Source organism: Aythya ferina (genome assembly GCF_964211825.1).
Source record: "Aythya ferina genome assembly, chromosome: 4".
NCBI classification, from domain to species: Eukaryota; Metazoa; Chordata; class Aves; order Anseriformes; family Anatidae; genus Aythya; species Aythya ferina.
In genome coordinates this window covers 13,862,105-13,883,265 of record NC_140300.1, presented here as the reverse complement: position 1 = coordinate 13,883,265, position 21,161 = coordinate 13,862,105, and the positions used below count along the sequence as shown (strand labels likewise).

Below are 21,161 nucleotides of genomic sequence, written 5' to 3'. Positions count from 1 at the left end.
TGACAAGAAGATGGGAGAGGGGTAAAAGCCCTGGTGACAGGAGCTCCTCCACCTCCCTCTCCTCACAGCTCCACTTCCCGCCACCCACCCGCCGTCCCCATGGCAACGCCAGCAACCGCCCTTCACAGGTCCCCCTGCATGGCTTCACCACCGCTTCTGCGCATGCGCCATCCAGAAACATTAGGTGGCGCGGCGCGGCTCGCGCATGCGCAGCGCGCCGGGTGACGCCCAAACCCGAAAGCGGGCACCGCCGCCGCGTGGCGCCCTGCAGCTCCCAAGCGCCGGGGCGGGCCCGTGCCCGGGCGAGCCGACGGCATTTCCGGGGGAGGGCGGGAGGGAGCGGCGCGAGCAGAGTTGACTATATATGGTCATAGGCAGCGGCGGGCGGCGCGCGGCGCGGCCGCTTCCTGGTTCGGGCCGCGGCGCTGAGGCGGCGGCGGGCGGGTGAGAAGCAGAGCGGGAGCCGAGCGACCGCCGGTCTGCCCGCCTGCGCCTCCCTCCCTCCCTTCAGTGCCCTCCCGCTCCCTTCCTTCACAGCGCCACCGGCCGCGAGCGGGCGAAGATGCCGTACGAGATCAGTAAGCCCCCGGCGAGGCGGAGGAGGGAGGGTGGGGGGCTCCGGGGGACCGCCGGCAGCAACAAGTGACCGCGCCTTCTCTCTCTCCCCCACCCGCCTTCTCTCTCTGTCTCCCTTCCCCCTTTTTTTTTTTTTTTTTTTTTTTTTCTCCTCAGAAAAAGTGTTCGCCAGCCTCCCGCAGGTCGAACGAGGCGTTTCCAAAATCCTCGGAGGTGATCCTAAGGGCAATAATTTTCTCTATACCAACGGAAAATGTGTCGTCATCAGGAACGCCGATGTAACGTATCCCGCTTTATTTCGCTCCCTGCCCCGGCCCCGCTCGCTAACTTTGCTTTGCCTTCCCAGCCCCTCTCCCGCAGCAGCCCGGGCTTCCTTCACGCTTAATTATCGCAATTTGAGGTCGCGGCTCCGTGATCGGCAGCAGGGGGATAGGAAGGGTGCATGACTCATGCGTGCAGCCATGGGCAGCGGCTACAAAAATCTGTAAAAAAAAAAAAAAAAAAAATCTGCAAAAAAATCATTTTTTCCTTCCTTTCTCTGCATAGGATTTACACAGCAGAGACCGGTATATTCTGGTTGGCCCTGTTTATCTCCTCCTATGCCACTGTTAGGAAGTTGAGAGTTCTGTTTGCCTAATAAATGAAGTCTTCCTTATTTCCTCTATTGGGCCTTTTGCTAGTAAAAGAAGCATGCAAATACTTGCAAACAACTGTCTTAAAGTCCATTATTCTGTAGCTTCCCCCCACCCTGTGAGCACTCCAGGAATCAAACCAGTTGTCAGGTACTTGACTGTGGCAGGCTGTACCTTGAGCCTTCACCCTGCTCATAGGGAATTTTTCTCGTCATTTGAATATTAAAATGCCCCCAGTTAACATTTTCACTGGTGTTGTGTTTTTTTGCTTTGGTGATAACTAGGGAAATGTTAGATGAGTTATTTAAATGATTTCAAAGATGGCATCCCTTAGAGAAGTGTGGAGGAAGTGTTATATGTCTTGGCTATTGTCTTGCTATTGGTTTTCAAAAATCATTCTTTACATCAAAGTAAATGCTTGCTCTTCAGAAAAATCAAATTCTCCCCTAGATTTAATTATCTCTCTTACTCCAAGCTTGGCTTGCAGCGGGGAGAGCTGCAACGGGACAGATCCTACCTCTGGAATTTCTGGGTCTCCACGACAATGTATTTGTTGATGTCTGCTTCTGCTTTTTGTAAGCTGGATGTAAACCCTGATATCTCATCACTCCCACTGTATTCAAATGTTTCTTCACAATCGTGTCATAACACAGAAATGCTAGTAAACATTTAATTCTTTGCAAGCTTCTTGTGTGATAACCGTTTAAGTTCAGTCACTGAAAAACAAAACCATGCTTGTAATCTGGTTTTAATGCCTCAGTACTTATCCTATAGTAATAGTCTTTCACTCTTGGTGTCAAGAAAAGTTCAGTTTTCTGAAACCATAACCCCCAGTTAAACACTGTAATGGCATACAGTGCAATGAGAGAAGAGAGAAAAGCCACTCTGCTTACATTACAGTTCTTGCCCAAGATACGGATTGTGACCTCCTCCCTTGCACTGTCACTAGTGCTTCTCTGACCCTATTTTGGGGAGTTGAATTGGAAGAAAACAACTTGCTTTTAGCTTTTTGAATCAGCTCACTGAAGGTTTGACTGGTGCCAGTGTTAGTCCCAGCATGAGACAGAATGTAGAGCACATTGCAAAGTCTGAGTGCAAAAGCAAGGTGGGACTCTGGGAGTTCCAATTTAGACTGTTTAAACTCTCAAGGGATGTTGAGAATGGAAGTTATAAACCCTTCAGTTTTATGTTATTTAAGCTGGCATGCAAATTTACCTGAACTGGCAAGCAGGGGAAGAACACCCACCTCTAAGAGCTAATCAGTGGTGATGAATATAGCCTTCAGGGTTAATATGTGAGCATGAGCTAGAGACATTCTTTAACAAGGAAATGTCCTGGAGTGGTGATGAAGAAGCTCTCAGAGACAGAAGGACTAGTGATATTTGTAAGGTTTCATACTTCATAAATAATTTATACTGTCTTCATGGGTCCAAGTCTACTTTGAAGCTTGGAACTTTAACTGCTTGTTTTCATACGTGGCTCTGGTTTCAGTGTTCAAAATAAGCCACATAAGCTCTCTCTTCTAGTTGAATCCGGTATTAGGTTCTGTATTTGTCCTAGCTAACAAACTTATCCTAAAACCTCTTTAGAATTGATTTTTTTCTTCCTGGTATGAAAAACACATGAAATTTAAAAATAAATTAAAAAAAATCAAATAAACAGGATTTAAAATGGTAATTCTGACTTTCTACCTCATATCCTGAATTTTACTGTATTTTAAATTTGGGAATTTGATCTTAATGGTACATTTCACCCTCTTAAGTCAGTCTGTACGTTCAGTCTCATCCCCTTAGGTCTGTGAACTCTCAGAGTGTTGCTATAAAACAGCAGCCACTTATGTATGCCATTACTAACCAAATGTGGGGTTGGTTTGAGCTCCTTAAACTTGGAGATGGTGCAGCTATTGCTCAGGGAAAACATTATCGTGTATTGCTTAGCTAAAATCCCAGTTGCACACAAAATGGAGAATGACATGAGGATGCTGCAAATGCAGACAATTGTGACTTAAGTAAGGCTATAATGCACTCAAGCAATGTAAAAGCAGGAATGAAAAAGCTGCTGCTTGCATGAGTAAGCTATATTTTGTCTCCTGAGATGTAGCAGTACTGCAACAGCAAGAACTCGTGCAAGCAAGAGACTCTCTTTCTAGCATAGAGCAGGTGCTTTAGTTTTTCCTGATTGGACAGCTGAATCATGCCACAACATCAGGTGGTTCTCTGGTTTGGTTGGATAATTCAGTACTTATTGCAGCAGCTAAAATGGACTTTTGTTTTGACCATAGGATAATGTTTCTGGAGCTGGAAGATGCCTGTTAACTGCCAGTAAAAGTCTGCTCTAAGGAGTAGTGCATTACATTGTAGCTTAAGCAGTGTGTTCGGGAGATACGCAGAATGGCTTTTTTTTGTTTATGCAGTTAATTTGAGAGCAGGCATTGGGAGAATTTTTTCTAGATGTTATCCTTTGATTGGTGTGGCACCTCAGTATTGTAACACCATTGGTCTTCTGAGGCACAGTCAGTTTTATTATCCAGCCTGAAGCCTCTGAAAGCACGTAAAACCGAAGAGATAAAACTACGATGGCATGGCAGCAAATTTCTTTAAGAACTCCTGTACAGCTGTTGCTACTAGGGAAGACTTCCTGTGCTAGTCTAGCAGCTTTTTAACCAGATTTCAGTTGGCAAGAATGAGTAAGCCTTGCACAGCTCATTGGTTACTGAGTAATCCGGAGTGTGTGTACTGATGAGTAACGGCCATGCAGTATGGTTAACCATCTGCTGAACCTTCATACTCCACTATAGTACAACTTCTGGGTGTGTGTTCTGAAGCACAGCTCGTGTTTAGTGGTCTACATAGAGAGCTGTCTTACCTGGCTAGCCTCATAAAAAGGACATCTGATGCTTGGCATGCTACTTCTGGAGAGGGTTTTTCTACTTTTCAGCAGATACTGAAAGGAGGAGAGGGTCACAGCTAGTTTGTAAGAGGAAATACTTTAACTGTGCCAGTTATTAGAAATTAGCATATGATGTTTCAATCATAACTGGACAGCAATTTTCTGCGATGTGCCCTGCAGTTTTCTTCTCAGTTGTAGACTATATCTTGATTTAAAGGAAAGAGTGAGAGAAATGCAGGAAGAAATTATGAATTTTATCATGGAATGTCTGATTTTACTCCTATGAAAACCAGAAAATATTACCTAGTAACATTTTTTTCCTTTAAATTAGAATCCTGCAATTGCTGACATCTATACCGAGCATGCCCACCAGGTTGTAGTTGCCAAGTACGCTCCTAGTGGATTCTACATAGCGTCTGGAGGTAAGGTATTGATGCGCATGCTGGATGGGCTATGGGGGCAGAGCTGTTAAAAGTGCTTGGCACAAAACTTATTGGCACAACAGAGGAGAGTTAACCTTTAAATGTATGTCCAAACTATATGCATCCAATGTGACGTGCTGCAATGGCAGTTTGTGAGGGAGGAAGGAAGGACTCGTGCAGTTGTTCCTCTAACCTCTTTCTAAAGCATTGAGTTCTGTTTCCTGCTTGGTCTTTTTAAAATTGATGCTTAAATCAGAAGGAACCTGGAAATCAGCTTTACAAAGTAGAAAGTTAAAGAGAAGAAAGCTTGGTGTAATAAATGACGTCTGTACATGCAGCAGAATAAGCTGTTTCTGAAATATGGGGCTACTGTTTCTTCCCATTAATATACTTAGATACTTCAGGGGTGAGGGAAGAGTATACTCATTTTGTTTCTATAGCCCCTTTTTTCCTGACAGAATTTGGCAAGATTTAGCATCATTTTTCTTACAGCTGTAACACAAACTAAAAAAGGCTTTCCCTGGTAAGTTAACAGGGAGAGTGGCAGATTCTAAACTTCTGTGAAATATATATATGTGAATGAATATCTGAGAATGGACAACGTGAATTTCCTTCTGCATGAATTTTCTGGATTATTAGCAAAAACGGCTGCAGTTTTTGATGACTTACAAAGAACTAAAACCCATGTTAACAGCAGCTTGGTTCAAATAATTCATTCTTTTCAGGAGGACTTGGTGTACAGTTGAAGAATATTAACGTGCAGCCTCCATTTCTTAGAATTGCAATCAATTTGTATATTAAAAAAAAATATAAAAATGCCATTGTCAATTAGAAACACTTGAGAAGCAACTAGTGGGCCCAAATAGAGCAAAACTTCCTGGTTTGAAGTAACAGATCAGTTACTATTGCTGAAAATAAATGTTCTGAATATGTACCCCTTAGTGAGTCTAGACTCCTTCACACAGGCCTTAGTAGTTCATGAATTTCTCACCAATTTTATGGGTACAACACTTCTGAATTTGTAAAATACCTATCCTTTCCTGCATATCCAAAAGCTGTATTAGAATATGTATCTTCTGAATACTGGAGAGCTTTAAGAACACTGATAACACAGCCTTAGGTTTTTATATTTTTTGTTGTTCCTTTTTTCCCCTCCTTGTCTGAAGGGAACGAAAGCCAGGATTTTCTTGGCTCAGTCTTGTGTGTGGACCATATGTCAAACCGAGTACCTTCTTAAAATCGAGCTTGTATTCTTTATTCTACCAACTTTGTGCTGTAGGTTTTTGCTGTACTTAACCCTCAGGATAACCATCTATTTTGTTCTTGTGACAATGTAGATTCAGTCTTCTGTAAAATAGGTTATATATGCCTAGCTTGATCCGAAAAGATGTCTTTCATTCGTGATCAGTGTAAGGAAGCGCCTTGCTTCTAGGGGAATTACTCATTTGTGTTTTTTGTTTTTTTTTTTTACTTTAGAAGTTGTTTGTCCTACACCGGTAAACAACCTTAGGCTGTAATATTTCCTTTAAAAACTGTCTTCTGTATGTCACTTATAGTTTCATGATACTGCTGAGCATTGGGTCTGAAGACAGTATCAAGACTCTTTAAGCTTGTTGAAGTATAACATGTAAGACTCACTTCTCTATAAGTTTGCATTACGTATGCAGCCTGCATTAGTGCTTCATGAGACAGATCTTTGGCAATATGTTTTGTGGGTTTTAAGGTAACTTCTTCCCTATTGGTGTCATAAGAGACATAGTAATGTGAGATAAGACAAAGCTGCGTGTCCTATCTGTTAATAGACGAAACAAACAGATTTTGAAGTCTGAACTTAAATTCAACTACAAAAGCATTCTCTGTAAAATGAAGGGTTCTAAATCTCTCCTTTTAGCAGAAGTAAAGGAGGTGAGTCAATGGGCAGGTCCCAAAGATAAAGGGATGCTGTATGTCCATGCTATAAAGATGCACTGATACTCAAAAGAGCTCTGCTGTGCTGGAAGATAGGCCTTTAACATATAGTTTATTCTAAAAAGTGTTTTTTATGAAGGGTTCGATACACACGATCCACTGTGTGGGCTTTGTTACAGATATGTAAACCTGTCTGTGCATAGAACAATTCTGCTGGTTGCAGTGTTGCACCACGGTAATTGCTTCTAAATGGAAGAAAGCTCTAGTTTTGTGTAATACTTAGAGGAAATAATGACCAAGGCAGCTGGGATTATGTTGCCCTAGATTGTTAGGATTTGTTGCATCTGCTGCTTGTGTCATTAGCATTTCTGATACTGTTAGATTTCTTTGTAATAATCTAGAAGCTGCATGTGGATACCTGCACAAATAAGCACGTACATGCTTTTGTATAGAAAAAGCACGCTGATGTGTGCATGAGTAGAGCTTTATGGGTAGAGGTCTCTTCATACCTCTCTCTATATATCTTTATATTTACATGCAAAATGGGTTTGCTACAAAGGTGCAAAAAAGTTGAAATGTGAATTTTAGTACAACAGCCACTGTCCACCAGTTTCCTTTCTTATTGTAGGGTAGGGTGGCTTACTTTCCAAAGTAGCATGTGTGAGCCATCTTGTAGTTGGTGGGGGATTTTCATTTTTTTGGTAACACAGACATGTAATATGCAAATGCCTACCTGCTCTTTACTATGTGATTTTAATCATGTTCTCAAAAGTTCTTTACATGTATTATATTTATTGCAGCATGTCTTGAGCCTTAAATAATCTGGTTAAAAACATACATCAGTGAAACAGATGTAGTCTTCAGCATTCTTCAATCAAGTGATTTGTGGTTGTTGAGATAAGATTGGTCCCTAGTACCAATGTTCAGTGTAGCTGAAAATTTGTATCCTGGCAGATTGTTGAGTCATGTGACCGAGTCATGCTGGAACAATAGTTATTCTGCTTTATTATGGCAGATGTCTCTGGAAAGCTAAGAATCTGGGATACTACACAGAAGGAACACTTACTGAAGTATGAGTATCAGCCATTTGCTGGAAAAATCAAGGATCTTGCCTGGACTGAAGACAGCAAGAGAATTGCTGTGGTTGGAGAAGGAAGGGAAAAGTAAGTAATTCTTTTGTATTTTGTATAAGTTGTACATATGTCTGTGTATTTATGCATATGTATTTGTGTGTGTATAAATATTCACACTGTAAACCTCTGTAATCTAGCAAAGCAGGTTCTTTGCAGAAAGCTTTTCCTTCTTCAGAGGAAGGAAATCGTGGTTTGTTCCCTCTTTAGACTTCAAAATGTCCTGTTCTGCAGCAGAATACTTTATGAAGTATTTGACAGCTGTAGAGGTACTCAGAAAATACAGTAGCTTAGTTTAAAGCAGTTACAATAGCTTAGTTTAAATTGTGTGGGTTTGCTTATTTTTTAGGGGTGATATTGTATTAAATATCTGTTCAGTGTGACTCTTTGGGGATTTCTTTGTCTGATTCTGACAGAGTAGGAAAGAAAAGCCACAAGTAGATTCTCTTCCTCTTCTTTAACCCCTCTCAAATTGAGGATACAATTGAAGAATAAGACTACAAATAAAGAAAACCTTGTATCTGAATTCTCTCACCCAGCAACACTCCCATACTTTTAGGTATTACTGTGTTGATTAAAATTGCAACCAGTTGTCCTTGTCTGACTAAATAAGGTGTCTGTTTCACTTAGGTTTGTCCTTCATGTTTAAAGACTGGCAGATCTCTAAAGCAGAGTCCATACCAAGTAGTCTCATATCCAAATGTCTGAAAAACATAGCATGGTCCTGTTCCCCACCTCCTGTACCATTTCTTAAAAACCTTGTCCTGATATTGCAGAGATGTTCTTTGTCCCTGTCTGTCCCTTCACCCCTACCTGCCCCTTGATAGGTACTGTAGAAATTTTGTTCTTCTGCATTAAGAAACTGGACTCTTTCATATTTGGTGTGTGTACTTCAAAACTGGAATTGAATGCAGAAGTCATTCTGTTGAATGCAGAAGTCATCCTACAGAGCCTATTTTAAATAGTGATTTTCTGATAGTTTAATGCCATGTACTGACTATACTGATTTAAATGCCATTGTACTGACTATACTGATTTAAGGTGTTTTTTTTTTTTTTTTTTTAAAAGGCAAAAATGATTCCTTATATCTTTAAGTAATTGTTGTAAAAGTGATGGCACCCAACCTGGACTAAATTGTCAGATAATTGATCTGATGCTATTGTTATCCTAGCTCTCTGAGTTCTGTGTAGTGACTAGGTAGTTGGCATAACTTAGTGCTTTCTCTTATAAACCAGTAGACTTGCTGAAGAATATCTTCGGGATCTCTGATTTGTAAAAGCTCCGTACATTTAAAAAAAAAAAAAAAAAAAAAGTTAGTCTGACCTTTTCAGCAAATGTCTGCTATTAAAGTCTAGGTTCTATCTCCAGCAAGATCTTAAATATTCTTCAGGGAACTGTGATGTGGTTGCATGAGATTAATGAGATGACCTAATTTCTTTGAGTGCACTCGAATCTGCTGTTTGCAGATGATCAAGGAATTGATGTAAATGTAACTTTTATGAATTATACTTAATGTGTACTTCTCTAACTAGATTTGGAGCAGTGTTCCTGTGGGATAGTGGTTCGTCTGTTGGTGAGATCACTGGACACAACAAAGTGATCAACAGTGTGGACATAAAACAAACAAGACCTTATCGTCTAGCAACTGGCAGTGATGACAACTGTGCTGCTTTCTTTGAGGGACCTCCATTCAAATTCAAGTTTACACTAAGTGTGAGTTTTAAGCTTAGTTATGGTTATATTAAACTGTGTACCAAATTAACTAAAAGCTTTACAAAAAGCTTGTGGTTTTTGTCACAACTAGTTTTAATAAGTTCTTAATTCCCTCTTTTGAGCCATAGTTGGTGTCACGTGTCTGTCTTAAACCCATGTTTGTATATAACTGAAGGCTTGGCTCAAGCCTACAAAACCAAAAAAGATAATTTCTTAAGAAGAAAACCTGAAGCATTTTAAATTTTGGCCTTACATCCTCTTTCATAGCATAAGCAGTAGGAATTCTCATCTGCCCTTGTGGTGCTCCATGAGCTCTTCTTCCTGACAGAGAAATGCGTAGTGTTTCTTAAGACTTGAAGGTGCTTGATTCAAGAAAAGTGGTTGTGTGAGTGGAATTTCCCAATCTGCTTAAGAATGCTTAAATCTTAAATCCCAAGGCAGCTTTGAAAGGGTGAGAGGAGGTGTTTTGAAATGTAACTAGCCACAGAAAATATATACTCAATACTCGTAGAAATCAATTTTCTGTTTTTACATTTTCTTACTTTTTTATTGTACTAATTGAAATCTCATAACTGAAATGAAGCCTGGAAATACCACATTTAAGACAGTCATTGTTACTTGAGGCAAAAAAAAAAAAAAAAAAGCCAAGAACTTGTGTAGCTTTTTCTGATGCCATAAAACGTGTCTTTAAAAAAAAAAAAAAAACAGTATTGCAGAGATACTGGATTTTATTGGAATAGTAAATTCCAAATACTTATTGGCTCTTTTTTAAAAACGACAGTAGTAGGACTTATTTTCATAAGTATGTGCTTTGAGTAAGCTTCATACATTGACTTTAGTAAGGATTCCATTCCAGTTCTAGAAAAGGAATTGTTTTGAGCTCTGCAATCCAATGAAATGATGTAGTTGCCTAATATATTTCTGAACTTAAGTTGATACTTACATTTTGCTAAGCTGGTTCTTCTGGAGCTGTGAGGTCTGAATTGCTTACCAGTGCTGCTCAGACTGGTATGCGCTGGAGCCTTCCTTTTAAAGTGATATTTGAGTTGCTGTATGGGATTCAAGTACAGGCTGTTAAATGGCTTAGATTGAAGCTTGAGGTATTGTGGGGGTGAAAAATGTATTTAATCAAAGAAAGTAGGTTAGAACCTGCCTTTTATAATACTAAAAATAGTCTTCCAAATCTCTTTGCATGGGAGCTTTGGCCTCATTGCGGTGCTTTCCTATTTAATGTGTGCTTTCTAGTTAACATCGTTCGAATAGTCTCCTATTTGTAAATGGCCTATTTGCGGAGCATACATCAGTCTTGCCTGGTTATTTCAGAGCTAGTATGACTGCAGTCTCCCAGAATTGGAATTCCAGTGAACAATTTATTCTTCACTGCTCTGTTTTTTTTTTGTTTGTTTGTTTTTTTACAATAATAAGCATAAAATACTTTTCTGTGTGCAAGATTCCATTGGACAATGAAGTAAGTCAAACTTTAGAGAATGCTGCAGAAGAATTGACTTGAGGACAGGAATCCTATGATTGCATATAGGCTGCACCTGAGTTTTTCCCCCCCCCCACATATCCCTGATACAGAGGTTACTCATTCACCTGGTATTGTGCAAGTGGTGTGAACTACATCAATATCCAATGGTTTCTTCCCTGGGCTGTTGTTGATTCGCATGGTCTTCTTCAGATAGAGGCTTGGTTTGTTCTTGAGAAACTGAATAGCAGTATTCTCTACAGCAGGCATCTCCTACATAACTAATTCATGGCTTGAATATAAAAGAACTTCATTGTTACTGGATTATCTCCTATGTAAACTAGTCTCTTATCTTGTATACTGGTTGTTCTCTTTTCTACAGGACCATACGCGGTTTGTGAACTGTGTGAGATTTTCTCCTGATGGGAACAGATTTGCTACAGCTAGTGCAGATGGCCAGGTAAAACACAAGTAACTTTCTGTAGTGATTTTTAGAATAAGAGTTTGTTGTGCATTTTCTTATTCCTGCTTTTTCTTACTCTTGCTGCTTTTTCTTCTGAGAAATGACTGGCTTAGACTTTGTGTCCCTCTATAGAGGTGTAACAGCTGATATCAGACCATTTTCACTTAGCCTTGTCCCTGTTCCATCTCCCTGATGTATTACTTCTCTTGGAGATGATTTTGGTATGAATATATCAGACTTTTGCAATATGTACATCCTTGTTATGATTCTGAAATTTCATGTTGAAATACTGAACTCATAGATGGTATCGCAGCTCCATGTGGACACCATGCTGCTAAGGCCAGATTTAATAACATTTACCATAGGCTGCTCCTTCTATGTAGTAGATTTCCATGTTGTAGGCAGATACCCCTGACAACAGTGCTAAGCAGCTGCCATCACAGAGGGAGTTAAAAATGTTACATGTCCCACAATTTCAAATGTCAGGATCCAACGTACAGGGTGGCTTACTGTGCTTATTTAGAATTGTCATTTTATTGATTCAGGCTTAAATATCCAATGCAGGAATACTTGAGCCTCTTCAAAAATCTGCTACTTAATAAGCCAGGAAGTGTGCTTTGTAACAAAAGAACATGAGCAATGCAAGTACCAATGTTCTAGTTCTTCAGTGTTTTTTCTCCTGTTACTGATTTTCTATTTGTGATATCTGTGTGCTCTTTTAAGATTTTCATTTATGATGGGAAGACAGGAGAGAAAGTGTGTGCTCTTGGTGGAGGCAAAGCTCATGATGGAGGTATTTATGCTGTAAGTATCACTTCATTTGTGCAAATGATCCGTGCTGTTTCATTCCAAAGTTCATGGACTGTGAAGTCTTGCAATAATAAATGCATTTACTATCTTATGGTGGCATTTGCTTTTACAGATTAGTTGGAGCCCTGACAGTAGCCAGTTGCTTTCTGCTTCTGGAGATAAAACTGCTAAAATCTGGGATGTTGGTGCTAATTCTGTTGTCAATACTTTCAACATGGGATCAAACGTGCTGGATCAGCAGCTGGGTTGCTTGTGGCAGAAAGACCACTTACTGACTATCTCCCTCTCTGGCTATATTAATTATCTGGACAAGAACAATCCAAATAAACCTTTACGTGTCATAAAGGTAGGTGAAACTTACATTGTCACACCAGAGTCTCTCTAATAAGTGGTTTGGTGATTGAAGTTGTCTAGATGGAATAGTTGAGCACTGACAGATGGCTTTGTTAAATGAGCATTGCCAAACAAGCTATATGTGACTGACTATCCCAAGTCATGTAAATCAAAAAGCTACAATGTTATGTGCAGTGATATTGTGCAAATATATACAGACTGATTTGATTTCGATTAAGGTTATCAAATTTTTCTTTTGTAGTAGCTTTAAGCATTCTTCAGATGAGAGAAGAATACAGCATAGATAGAAAACTGCCAGTGATGTCTCAGTCAACCAGAGCCACTGTGTTGTGAACAAGGTGACTAGGGTTACTATACAAGTGAGCTTTAATTTTAGGAATTATAGAGTTCGCTGACACAGCACTCTCACGGGAACTTACATTTTTACATGAACTAGAAACAGATGTCCCAGATTCTTGCTACTGCTACTATAATTCTGGCAGCTGGTGTGGGTGCACAACCACATTTAATCTTCATCTGAATTGTAAAGTGCTTGAAAAGTAAACTTTGCCTATGAAAAGGCTGTGAAAGTATTTTGGCCTAGCTAGCAGTCTTTAAGTAATAGGGGTATTCACAGTGCTTATTTTTTTCTCCTTAATGAGTAGTACATGTAAATAGCGATACTGCAGTAATAAAGTGGCTTCACTAATTAGTGGTTTGTATTCTGGGCGACCTTTAATGCTTATAAATGTTACTTTCTGAATAACCTCTAATTCTTCTCAAATAGATTTGAACTTATATATGGATGTTAAAATGAAAAATTGCCCATCAATAATTATTTGTCTCCTATTCACAGGGTCATAGTAAATCAATTCAGTGTCTTACAGTGCATAAAAATGGTGGAAAGTCCTATATTTACTCTGGCAGTAATGATGGTCATATTAATATCCTTTGAATAATAACGTGATACTTGTTTTAACCTAATAGTCCAAGAAAGCTTGTTAGGAAAAAAATGCTTCACCAAAGACAAAAATTATCTTTATTGAACACAATTTATATCTGCTGAAGAAACTTACTTTGTCTACTTTGTCTTCCCCATCTTATTTTACTGTTTGCCTTTAAATTTGCCTGCTAAATACATGCCAATTCCTAATTGCCAATTCTCACTACTTTGTGGTAGGTAGATCGTTAGAATGGAGAAGTAAATAAATATACAAATTAGCCTCTTGTAACTTTCTGTATATACTTGATTACACATGCTAAATATGTATTGCTGCTGCTTGCTGTTACATGCAGTAAATAAGTTCCAGCGTGAGCTGGAAGTCATCTGTTTTGGTTTTTTAGGTGTTCAGGCCAAGGAAGATGATAAACTCTTGTTCGATCTCCCTCTGACCTAGTAATAAGCACTTCTTACAGTAGTTCTTCCCACCTGTATTCAGGTGACATATTCTGTGACATACCAATCCTGTTCTTTGATATCCCAAATGTCACCAGGCTTTCTCAGTACTTGAGAACTTGTACTTCTCTTAAGATTCGATTCCAGTCCTGCTTTTTTTCTGAAGCAAAATGTTGGGAATGCAGAGTGATCCCTAAAGGGTAAAGGGTGAGGCTGTGGTGTATTTAGCTAAGACTGTTGGCTTTTCTTCAACATTCTGAAGATTATAAATAAAACTGCAGTCCAGCTTGCCATGATGCATTAAAATGGCATTACACTGGCAGAAACCATCACAAAATAAAGGACTTAGCTCTCAGCAAATCTCTAGTACAAAAAAATAGTTCAAACTGATGTTAATACTTCTTATGAGGAAAAGCCAATGTTGCAGGACTTCTAACTGTAATTCTTTTCAAAAGTACTTTGAGTTCTCAGACCTAATGCTAATTGTTCCAGTATTTACTATCAAGTGTAAGAACTTGTTTAGCTTATTACAGAACATCAGAATTTCATTTAATAAATAGTGTGAGGGATATTGAACACTGACATCGGTTTCCTGGAGAAAGTGTAGAGACTCCATTATTGGAGATGCTCAAAACCCAATTGAATGAACAATCTGCTTTAGCTGAACCTGACTTGAGCAAAAGTTTGGACTAAACAGTCTCTAGGGGCTACTTCTGACCTCAGTTTTTCTTATTATATAAGCTATTTAACTTTTTAATTGGGATGTTGTTCTATATCTGACTGCATTGGCATCTTCAAATATTCCTTAATTCTGTGTGTACATTATTGGGATTCAGACACTGGAGAGAATGATGGCTTTTCTGGGAAGGGCCATACAAACCAGGTTTCTAGAATGGCAGTGGATGAAATGGATCAGCTGGTCACCTGCAGTATGGATGATACTGTGCGCTATACTAACCTTAGCAAGAGGGACTACAGGTTAGTTAAACTTACCTTTTATTGTAATATTGAAGCCTTTTTTATTTTACAGCAACCGTTTTATTGACTTATGGGGTATATAATTTTATGCTGCAATTTATTCAGGTTTAAAGTTACCATGGAAACTGTAGAAATGATTGCTGCACCAACCTTGCTTTTTTCTGTGACAAAGGGAAATGCATCCCAGACTTTTTGCTTAGTCTTATCCCTTCCTCAGGTTAGATAGGTATCTGCCTGTATCAGGTGGCTTAGGGGATGGTGGGAAGGGTGTCAGTTACTCTGATTCATTAATACACAGGAATACTGTTAATAAGCAGCTTTTTAGGAGGGCTGGGATACAGCTGTTTCTTCATCAAAACTGCAACTGAAGGAAAAAAAAAACCTTTACAGAATTGTATTAAGATCACCTAGTTACATCCAAAATTCATACTCTAGTGTAGTAATGTAGTAACACTGACTTTCACTTAGAAAGTATACTACATGATTAAGATATGTTTACTCTTTAGAATGTCAGTAAGGCAACTTAGCAGATTTTAAAACTTTTCATGCATATCAGTGAAGATCATTATTAGGTGATTATTTTAAAACTGATTATTCAATAATATTAAGTTTGGAATATTTTTTCTGTTTTGCCCTTCCTGCTTCTCTACCCTACTACACCTTCCTCCAGTGGCCAGGATGCTGTGAAAATGGATGTTCAGCCAAAATGTTTAGCTGTGGGTCCTGGTGGTTATACTGTAGTTTTATGCATTGGACAAGTAAGTATTCACTTCTGGACTTGCAACACAACTGCTCTGTTAATAATGCAGTGTATGGTAACAAGATGGCTTCTAACTTGTTTAGTGTGGGATTGTTAGCAAGAACTTCAGAGAACATAATTAAATGAGCCCTTATGATAGCCTTGCCTTTTCTTCTTCTACTAATTCAATGGTCTTATGTATGGATTTAAACTTAATGTAGTCTCTTGTGTGCATACATCTGAATTCATTATCAGTACAGTTTTGTGCTGGAAGGCTGCACCAAGTCTAAATTGAAACAGGGAGAAAAGAGCCCTGTTTACCTGCTGAATTGGAAGCTAAATAGGCACGTCTTGACTGTTGGATATAAGTCTGTCTGAAATAAATCCTCTCAGGTACTGATTAAAGAGAGATTCTGATTTGCTGTCTCATTCAAGTTCATTATTCTCGATTCCATTCTCCATACTCATTATCTTTTTGGAGAGAGAAGGGGAGTTCTGGGGAAGAGGATAAAGAAGAGAGGGAGGGCAGAAAAGGGCAAGGCAATAAAATTAACTTGATCATGTAACTGCTGGAGTAAGCACACTTACCTCTATGTACTATGCTGGCCTTAAGAACATCTTTGGTAGTATTTAAGACTTCTCTGGTGTATGTTTTTTTTTTTTTTTTGAGTGATTTTCTTAGTTGATTCTTTTCTAAAGATTATATGGATTAAGCACTATGTTTATGCAAGAATATTAACTTCCAAGTAATGCTCTTGTGTGTGCTGTTCAGTGAGGCAGTTCTGGAGGAAAAATTGCATCTTGCTGCTGCATTTTTTTGGCAACTAATCAATTGAAAAAATGCTGTTCAGCGTGGATAGCTCTAATTTGCTTGTCAGCAGTATTCAGATCACAATACTCCAGAAGGATTTGTATCATCAAGGCAATCTTGTATCAAAGCCTGCTGAAGTTCTGATATTTTTTTCCTTATTTGGATACTTGTTCTATGCTTAGGCTTTTCATTAATATTGTCCAAACCTGTTTCCAATGTGAGTTATAATTCTAGTTGTCTGTTACATAAATCTAGATAGGAGATAGGCCTCAAAATGTAATACTGCAGTATTAATGTGCAGCTAATTTGGTCTTGCATCCCTTCCTTTAATAGTGAACTGGGCAGGGAGTGAGCACTGCTAAAAATACTACTTTATCCATGTTTCTTTTCTGTTCTGACCAAGTGAGGTAAAGCTGAATGCAGTAGAGCATGCACTGTGCTACCTAATGTAGAATGCTTAATCTGCTGTACTAGAGTACTTAGTCACCACACAGGCCTTCTTTAATTTTTAAAGGAGTGAATCAGTTCCCTTAGGATCAGAATATAGTAAACTTCTGAGTGGTCAGAGTGGATTTGTGACTAAGCAGTGTGGGTTAGTCAGTTGTGTATTGGGCGCTTGGAAGAATGATCTTAATAGTAACTGATTTTTATTTACAGATTGTCTTGATGAAAGATAAGAAAAAATGTTTTGCAATTGATGACCTTGGCTATGAGCCTGAAGCTGTAGCTGTTCACCCTGGAGGAGGTACAGTAGCAGTGGGAGGAACGGTAAGGTTGCACTTAAAATTGTACTTCTGTGAATACTTGCACCAGTAACAGAAGCCTTTAACAATAGTAGGTCTGTTGTGTTGAGTAGTAGATAGCAGGTTGTAACAACAGCAGTATTGTAATAAGTAACCTATGTATAATTGGTATTCCTGGGGAATGAAAGCCCAGGTTCTTCTACCACTGTGACCAACATTTTATTTCATTTCTCCCATCTCGTCTTCAGTGTCTATAAAATGTTTTTACTCAGTTGCAAGCTTAAAGTAGGCAAATTCTTCAGTACTGTATTCTAGACTTGTTGGACTGCAGCCAGTATAAATGACAGTTCTTTAAACTGTTTCTCAATATAAGCAGTACCAGATGGAATTGATGAAAACAGCCCAGAAGCTCGGTGAGCCTTCCTGTTTCTACTGTACAGTGATTATTTCTGTACCTTCCACTCTTCTCCACTTTTAACTTGCAGGATGGGAATGTCCGTTTGTATTCAATCCAAGGAACCTCTTTAAAAAGTGATGATAAGTCTTTGGAAGCTAAAGGTCCTGTTACTGACCTGGCATATTCTCACGATGGTGCCTTTCTTGCAGTCTGTGATGCAAACAAAGTTGTCACTGTCTTTAGTGTCACTGATGGCTATGCGGTAAGAAATGCTGCATTTTTTTTTGTTTAAAAACAAACGCTGGCATCTTGTAGCTAAATCTGTTGCGGAATGTGTAGCTAGTGGACATAATTGTTAAATTGCAAATGTGTATTTGGTGTTCCTGTGACTTTACTTGATGTCTTGGGATAGTGTTTCTTTTCACAGCAGCTTATGTGAAGCCATCAGATTGTTAGAGTAGGTGAGGAAATGTACAGCATAAGTTGGTTACTATGAAAATGCTCAAGTTCAGTCTAATAACAAATAGGGTGGAGTAGGGAAAAGGGTGAGGTTTCCACAGCCTAGGGGTAATTAAATACAAAAGATTACAAAGTATGCAGGTTCCATATTTGGGTCAGCTGAATCAGTAGCATGGAGTTCTCTTGCCTTTTTTCAAAAGTCAATGGATTGCATGCATATCAAGTAGAGAAATTGTGTGCATTTCTGTACAATAGATAAGAATGCAGGCCCAATTTGATGAGAATTCTGCAGTGCAATAAATTTTAATGAAGTGAATAAAGCAGACTTAGCGATGTAACTTTGCTGGTCGTGGCATACAACTTTGTGGTAAGAACTAAACACCAAAAGGGATATATAGTAGGGCAGGGAATCTTGTTCTGTCCTTAAATCTGTCCTTTCACCAAGAGCCAAGTAACAGGCAATTGCTGCTTCTCAGCTGAGTAGCCAGTATGTGAATCGGCATTCTAAAGTCGTTTTTACTGAAACCACACTGAAGTAGAAAATTCAGTATGACATTCCAAAAAAAAACACTTTAGTTTCTAAGTAAAAAATTAAAAGCGTTTTTCTTTCTGGAAACATCTGAAGGGTTATTTTAAAGGCCTCTAAAAAAAAAAGTAACTTGCTGTATGTGCCCTTTACAGATCCATGTTTCGTAGAAAGTCTTCAAATTGTTTACAGAAGGTCTGGATTTTTATATACATTTTATGCCATTTATTTAAAGTTTGATCAAAAGAAGTCAGCACTTGGCTTAGGGCATCCATCTGCACCTTTAGATACACATTAAAATTATAATTGTTTATTTCTGTGATGCTATACATTGAAAGCCAGTGATTTCTTGCAGTAGCTGGAACTAATGAAATGATGCTGTATCCCTGTTATCTTTCAAATAGGAACATAATGTCTTCTATGGACACCATGCAAAAATTGTTTGTATTGCCTGGTCACCAGATAATGAACACTTTGCTTCTGGAGGCATGGATATGATGGTATATGTTTGGACTGTAGGTGATCCAGAGACCAGAGTCAAAATACCAGGTATGTTTGCTTCAAAATCTTACTTCTAAAAGTTGCTAGTCTTAAAATCCTGCATGGTGCTTGTTTTCTAAAACTGTACAGTAAGCAGATAAATTGCTGTGTATGTTCCCAAGCTAATTTAGCCTTCATGTTAATCTCCTCCATATAGCTTAGCTGGCTGTTTTAGATATGTTCTGTTATGTTCTTTTATTATGTAGTAACAAAATACAGTACTAGTATTTAATGCAGCTGAAAATCACTTTTGGAATATGTGCTGAAGTTTTGTCAGCCTGGCCTTCCTAATTATTTTCTTATTTCTCGCTGCCATACAGATGCTCACAGACTACATCATGTAAGTGGCTTGGCATGGTTGGATGAACATACTCTGGTAACAACATCCCATGATGCTTCTGTCAAAGCGTGGTCTATCTCCTACAATTGAAATAAGCCGTCTCTTTGGAAGGACCTAATCAGGGACTAGAACTACTGCAGCGGAACATAGCATTTCTCTTAAAGAATCTGTATTGGCCTCTGGGTCTGCTATCATATCCTCATATCTTTACAGGGTGTTCATATCTGTAATTAAATGTACTTTGAAAGCTTTAGCCAGTAACAGTTTGCACATGAAAAGCACTTAAATTATGTCTGGAGCTTAACCTTTGTGCTGAACATTCCAGAGGCAACAGCCTAGCAAGTTGGCGTGAAAGATTCAGGCGTGAAAGATTCAAACTCAATCACTCGTTCTTTTCTAACCAAGAAACATGAGACTGTACAGCATGAGAGTAATACTTCTCATTTTTTCTAATTACAGAACATTTCTGTACTAACGGTCATAGTAAGAATATTTAGTTGCGATCTGAAACCAATCAAGCTGTGTGCAGCTACTGTATATTGCTTTGCTTCTCTGTACTGCACCAAACTGTTGCCTCAGATTTTCTCCTCCAGATAACAAAATGGGGTACATACATAATAAACTTTTTATGTATTTCATGTCAAAGCTTTGTGGTTTATTTTAGGATGGAAGTGTGGGGTTTTGATGTACTTACTGTTGTGGGTATAATGTTTACAAATAATTGTTGTGGCAACTTCTTGCTTCGAAAACACATTTGTTACTTTCATGGAATAAGAATGTCTAGTCATTTCAGTGTCAGAAAAATCTGTTTCAAAGATTAAAGATATTTTCTGTTTGAAGGAGGAGAAGCATGTTATTGTTCACAAAAAATGCAGTACTTCTACCACCCTTTTTTGAAAGTACAGGAATTAAACTAAGTGAAGCATTGTTATGACTCGAAGTGCTTTTTGAGGAGATAATGTTTGCTAAGTAACTTCTATGGATCCGCATGTACAGAACAGTTGCATGTAAGCTGTTATCTAATGCAAACAGATCATGCTCTTGTGTGTAGTTCCCTTCTCGCACTCTACAGCACATGTAAGTGATTTGATGCTAACAGTCCAGCCAGGCTGGAGGAGGGCACTGGTGCAATGTAGTAGGATTTGTTACCATCTCTATTGGCCAAAAGTTGGTGGTGGTGTCCACAACCTTGGAATACTTTTTTTTTTTCCAAACTTTCCTCTAAGTCTTTATCACTGTCACCCCTCCACTATTGGTTTGGTTTTTACTAAGCTTTCCTTTCTGTGTGGATTTGTATGTTGTTTTTCTTATTAGTTATATTTCTATTGATTAATTGTACAGCAAATAAAAATTCTTCCACTGGGCCTTTCACTGATAACTTACAATGTCAGATGTATCATGTTATGTTTTTTTTAAAGGGGGAACAAATAGTGGATGTGTATTTGGCTACATAAGCAAAGCACCTTTTCCAAAGAAACTGCTGACCTTTCTAGAGCTATCTATGTGGAAATAGGGTTCTAGGTGAAAACAGAGCCTTTGCTGTTAGGTTGACTATAAAACGTATGTGTGGTAACAGAAGCCACTGGCTTGGCTGGACAAATAGTGATTATTTCAGCTATCATACATCCATTTTTTTTGTTCCCTTTCTCCTACACCCCTGTTCTGTCTGTGACAGCTCATGACAAAATGCTCTACAGGCAAGTTCTCAACCCCTTGACCTCTTTTTAAAAAAAAAAAAAACAAAAAAAAAAAACAAACAATAGACTGGGTGTGGACTGATTTCCATGAACTGACAATTAGTTTCTTCAGTAGTAGTGTATGGGTGGTAGTGACTGTGAAAGGAAATAGGTGAGATACTTTATGAAGGAATGCAATGACAAGAAAAAAA

At 38.7% G+C, this 21,161-nt stretch overlaps 1 protein-coding gene across 1 annotated transcript; it reads left to right on the top strand.

Moving 5' to 3' along the window:
- Positions 1–350: 350 nt before the first annotated feature.
- WDR1 (WD repeat domain 1) lies at positions 351–20,112 on the top strand. The gene is made up of 15 exons (XM_084518429.1): positions 351–578; positions 733–854; positions 4,429–4,519; positions 7,443–7,590; positions 9,090–9,270; positions 11,121–11,198; positions 11,925–12,005; positions 12,124–12,357; positions 13,201–13,290; positions 14,564–14,718; positions 15,389–15,476; positions 16,926–17,036; positions 17,497–17,670; positions 18,798–18,942; positions 19,254–20,112. The coding sequence occupies exons 1-15, from the start codon at positions 563–565 to the stop codon at positions 19,361–19,363; spliced, it is 1,824 nt and encodes a 607-aa protein (XP_084374555.1). The 5' UTR covers positions 351–562; the 3' UTR covers positions 19,364–20,112.
- Positions 20,113–21,161: the final 1,049 nt, after the last annotated feature.

Coding starts and splice junctions, on each gene's coding strand:
- WDR1 (XM_084518429.1), top strand. Junction 4,520..7,442: donor ATTCTACATAGCGTCTGGAG/GTAAGGTATTGA, acceptor TTATTATGGCAG/ATGTCTCTGGAAAGCTAAGA. Junction 18,943..19,253: donor GACCAGAGTCAAAATACCAG/GTATGTTTGCTT, acceptor GCTGCCATACAG/ATGCTCACAGACTACATCAT.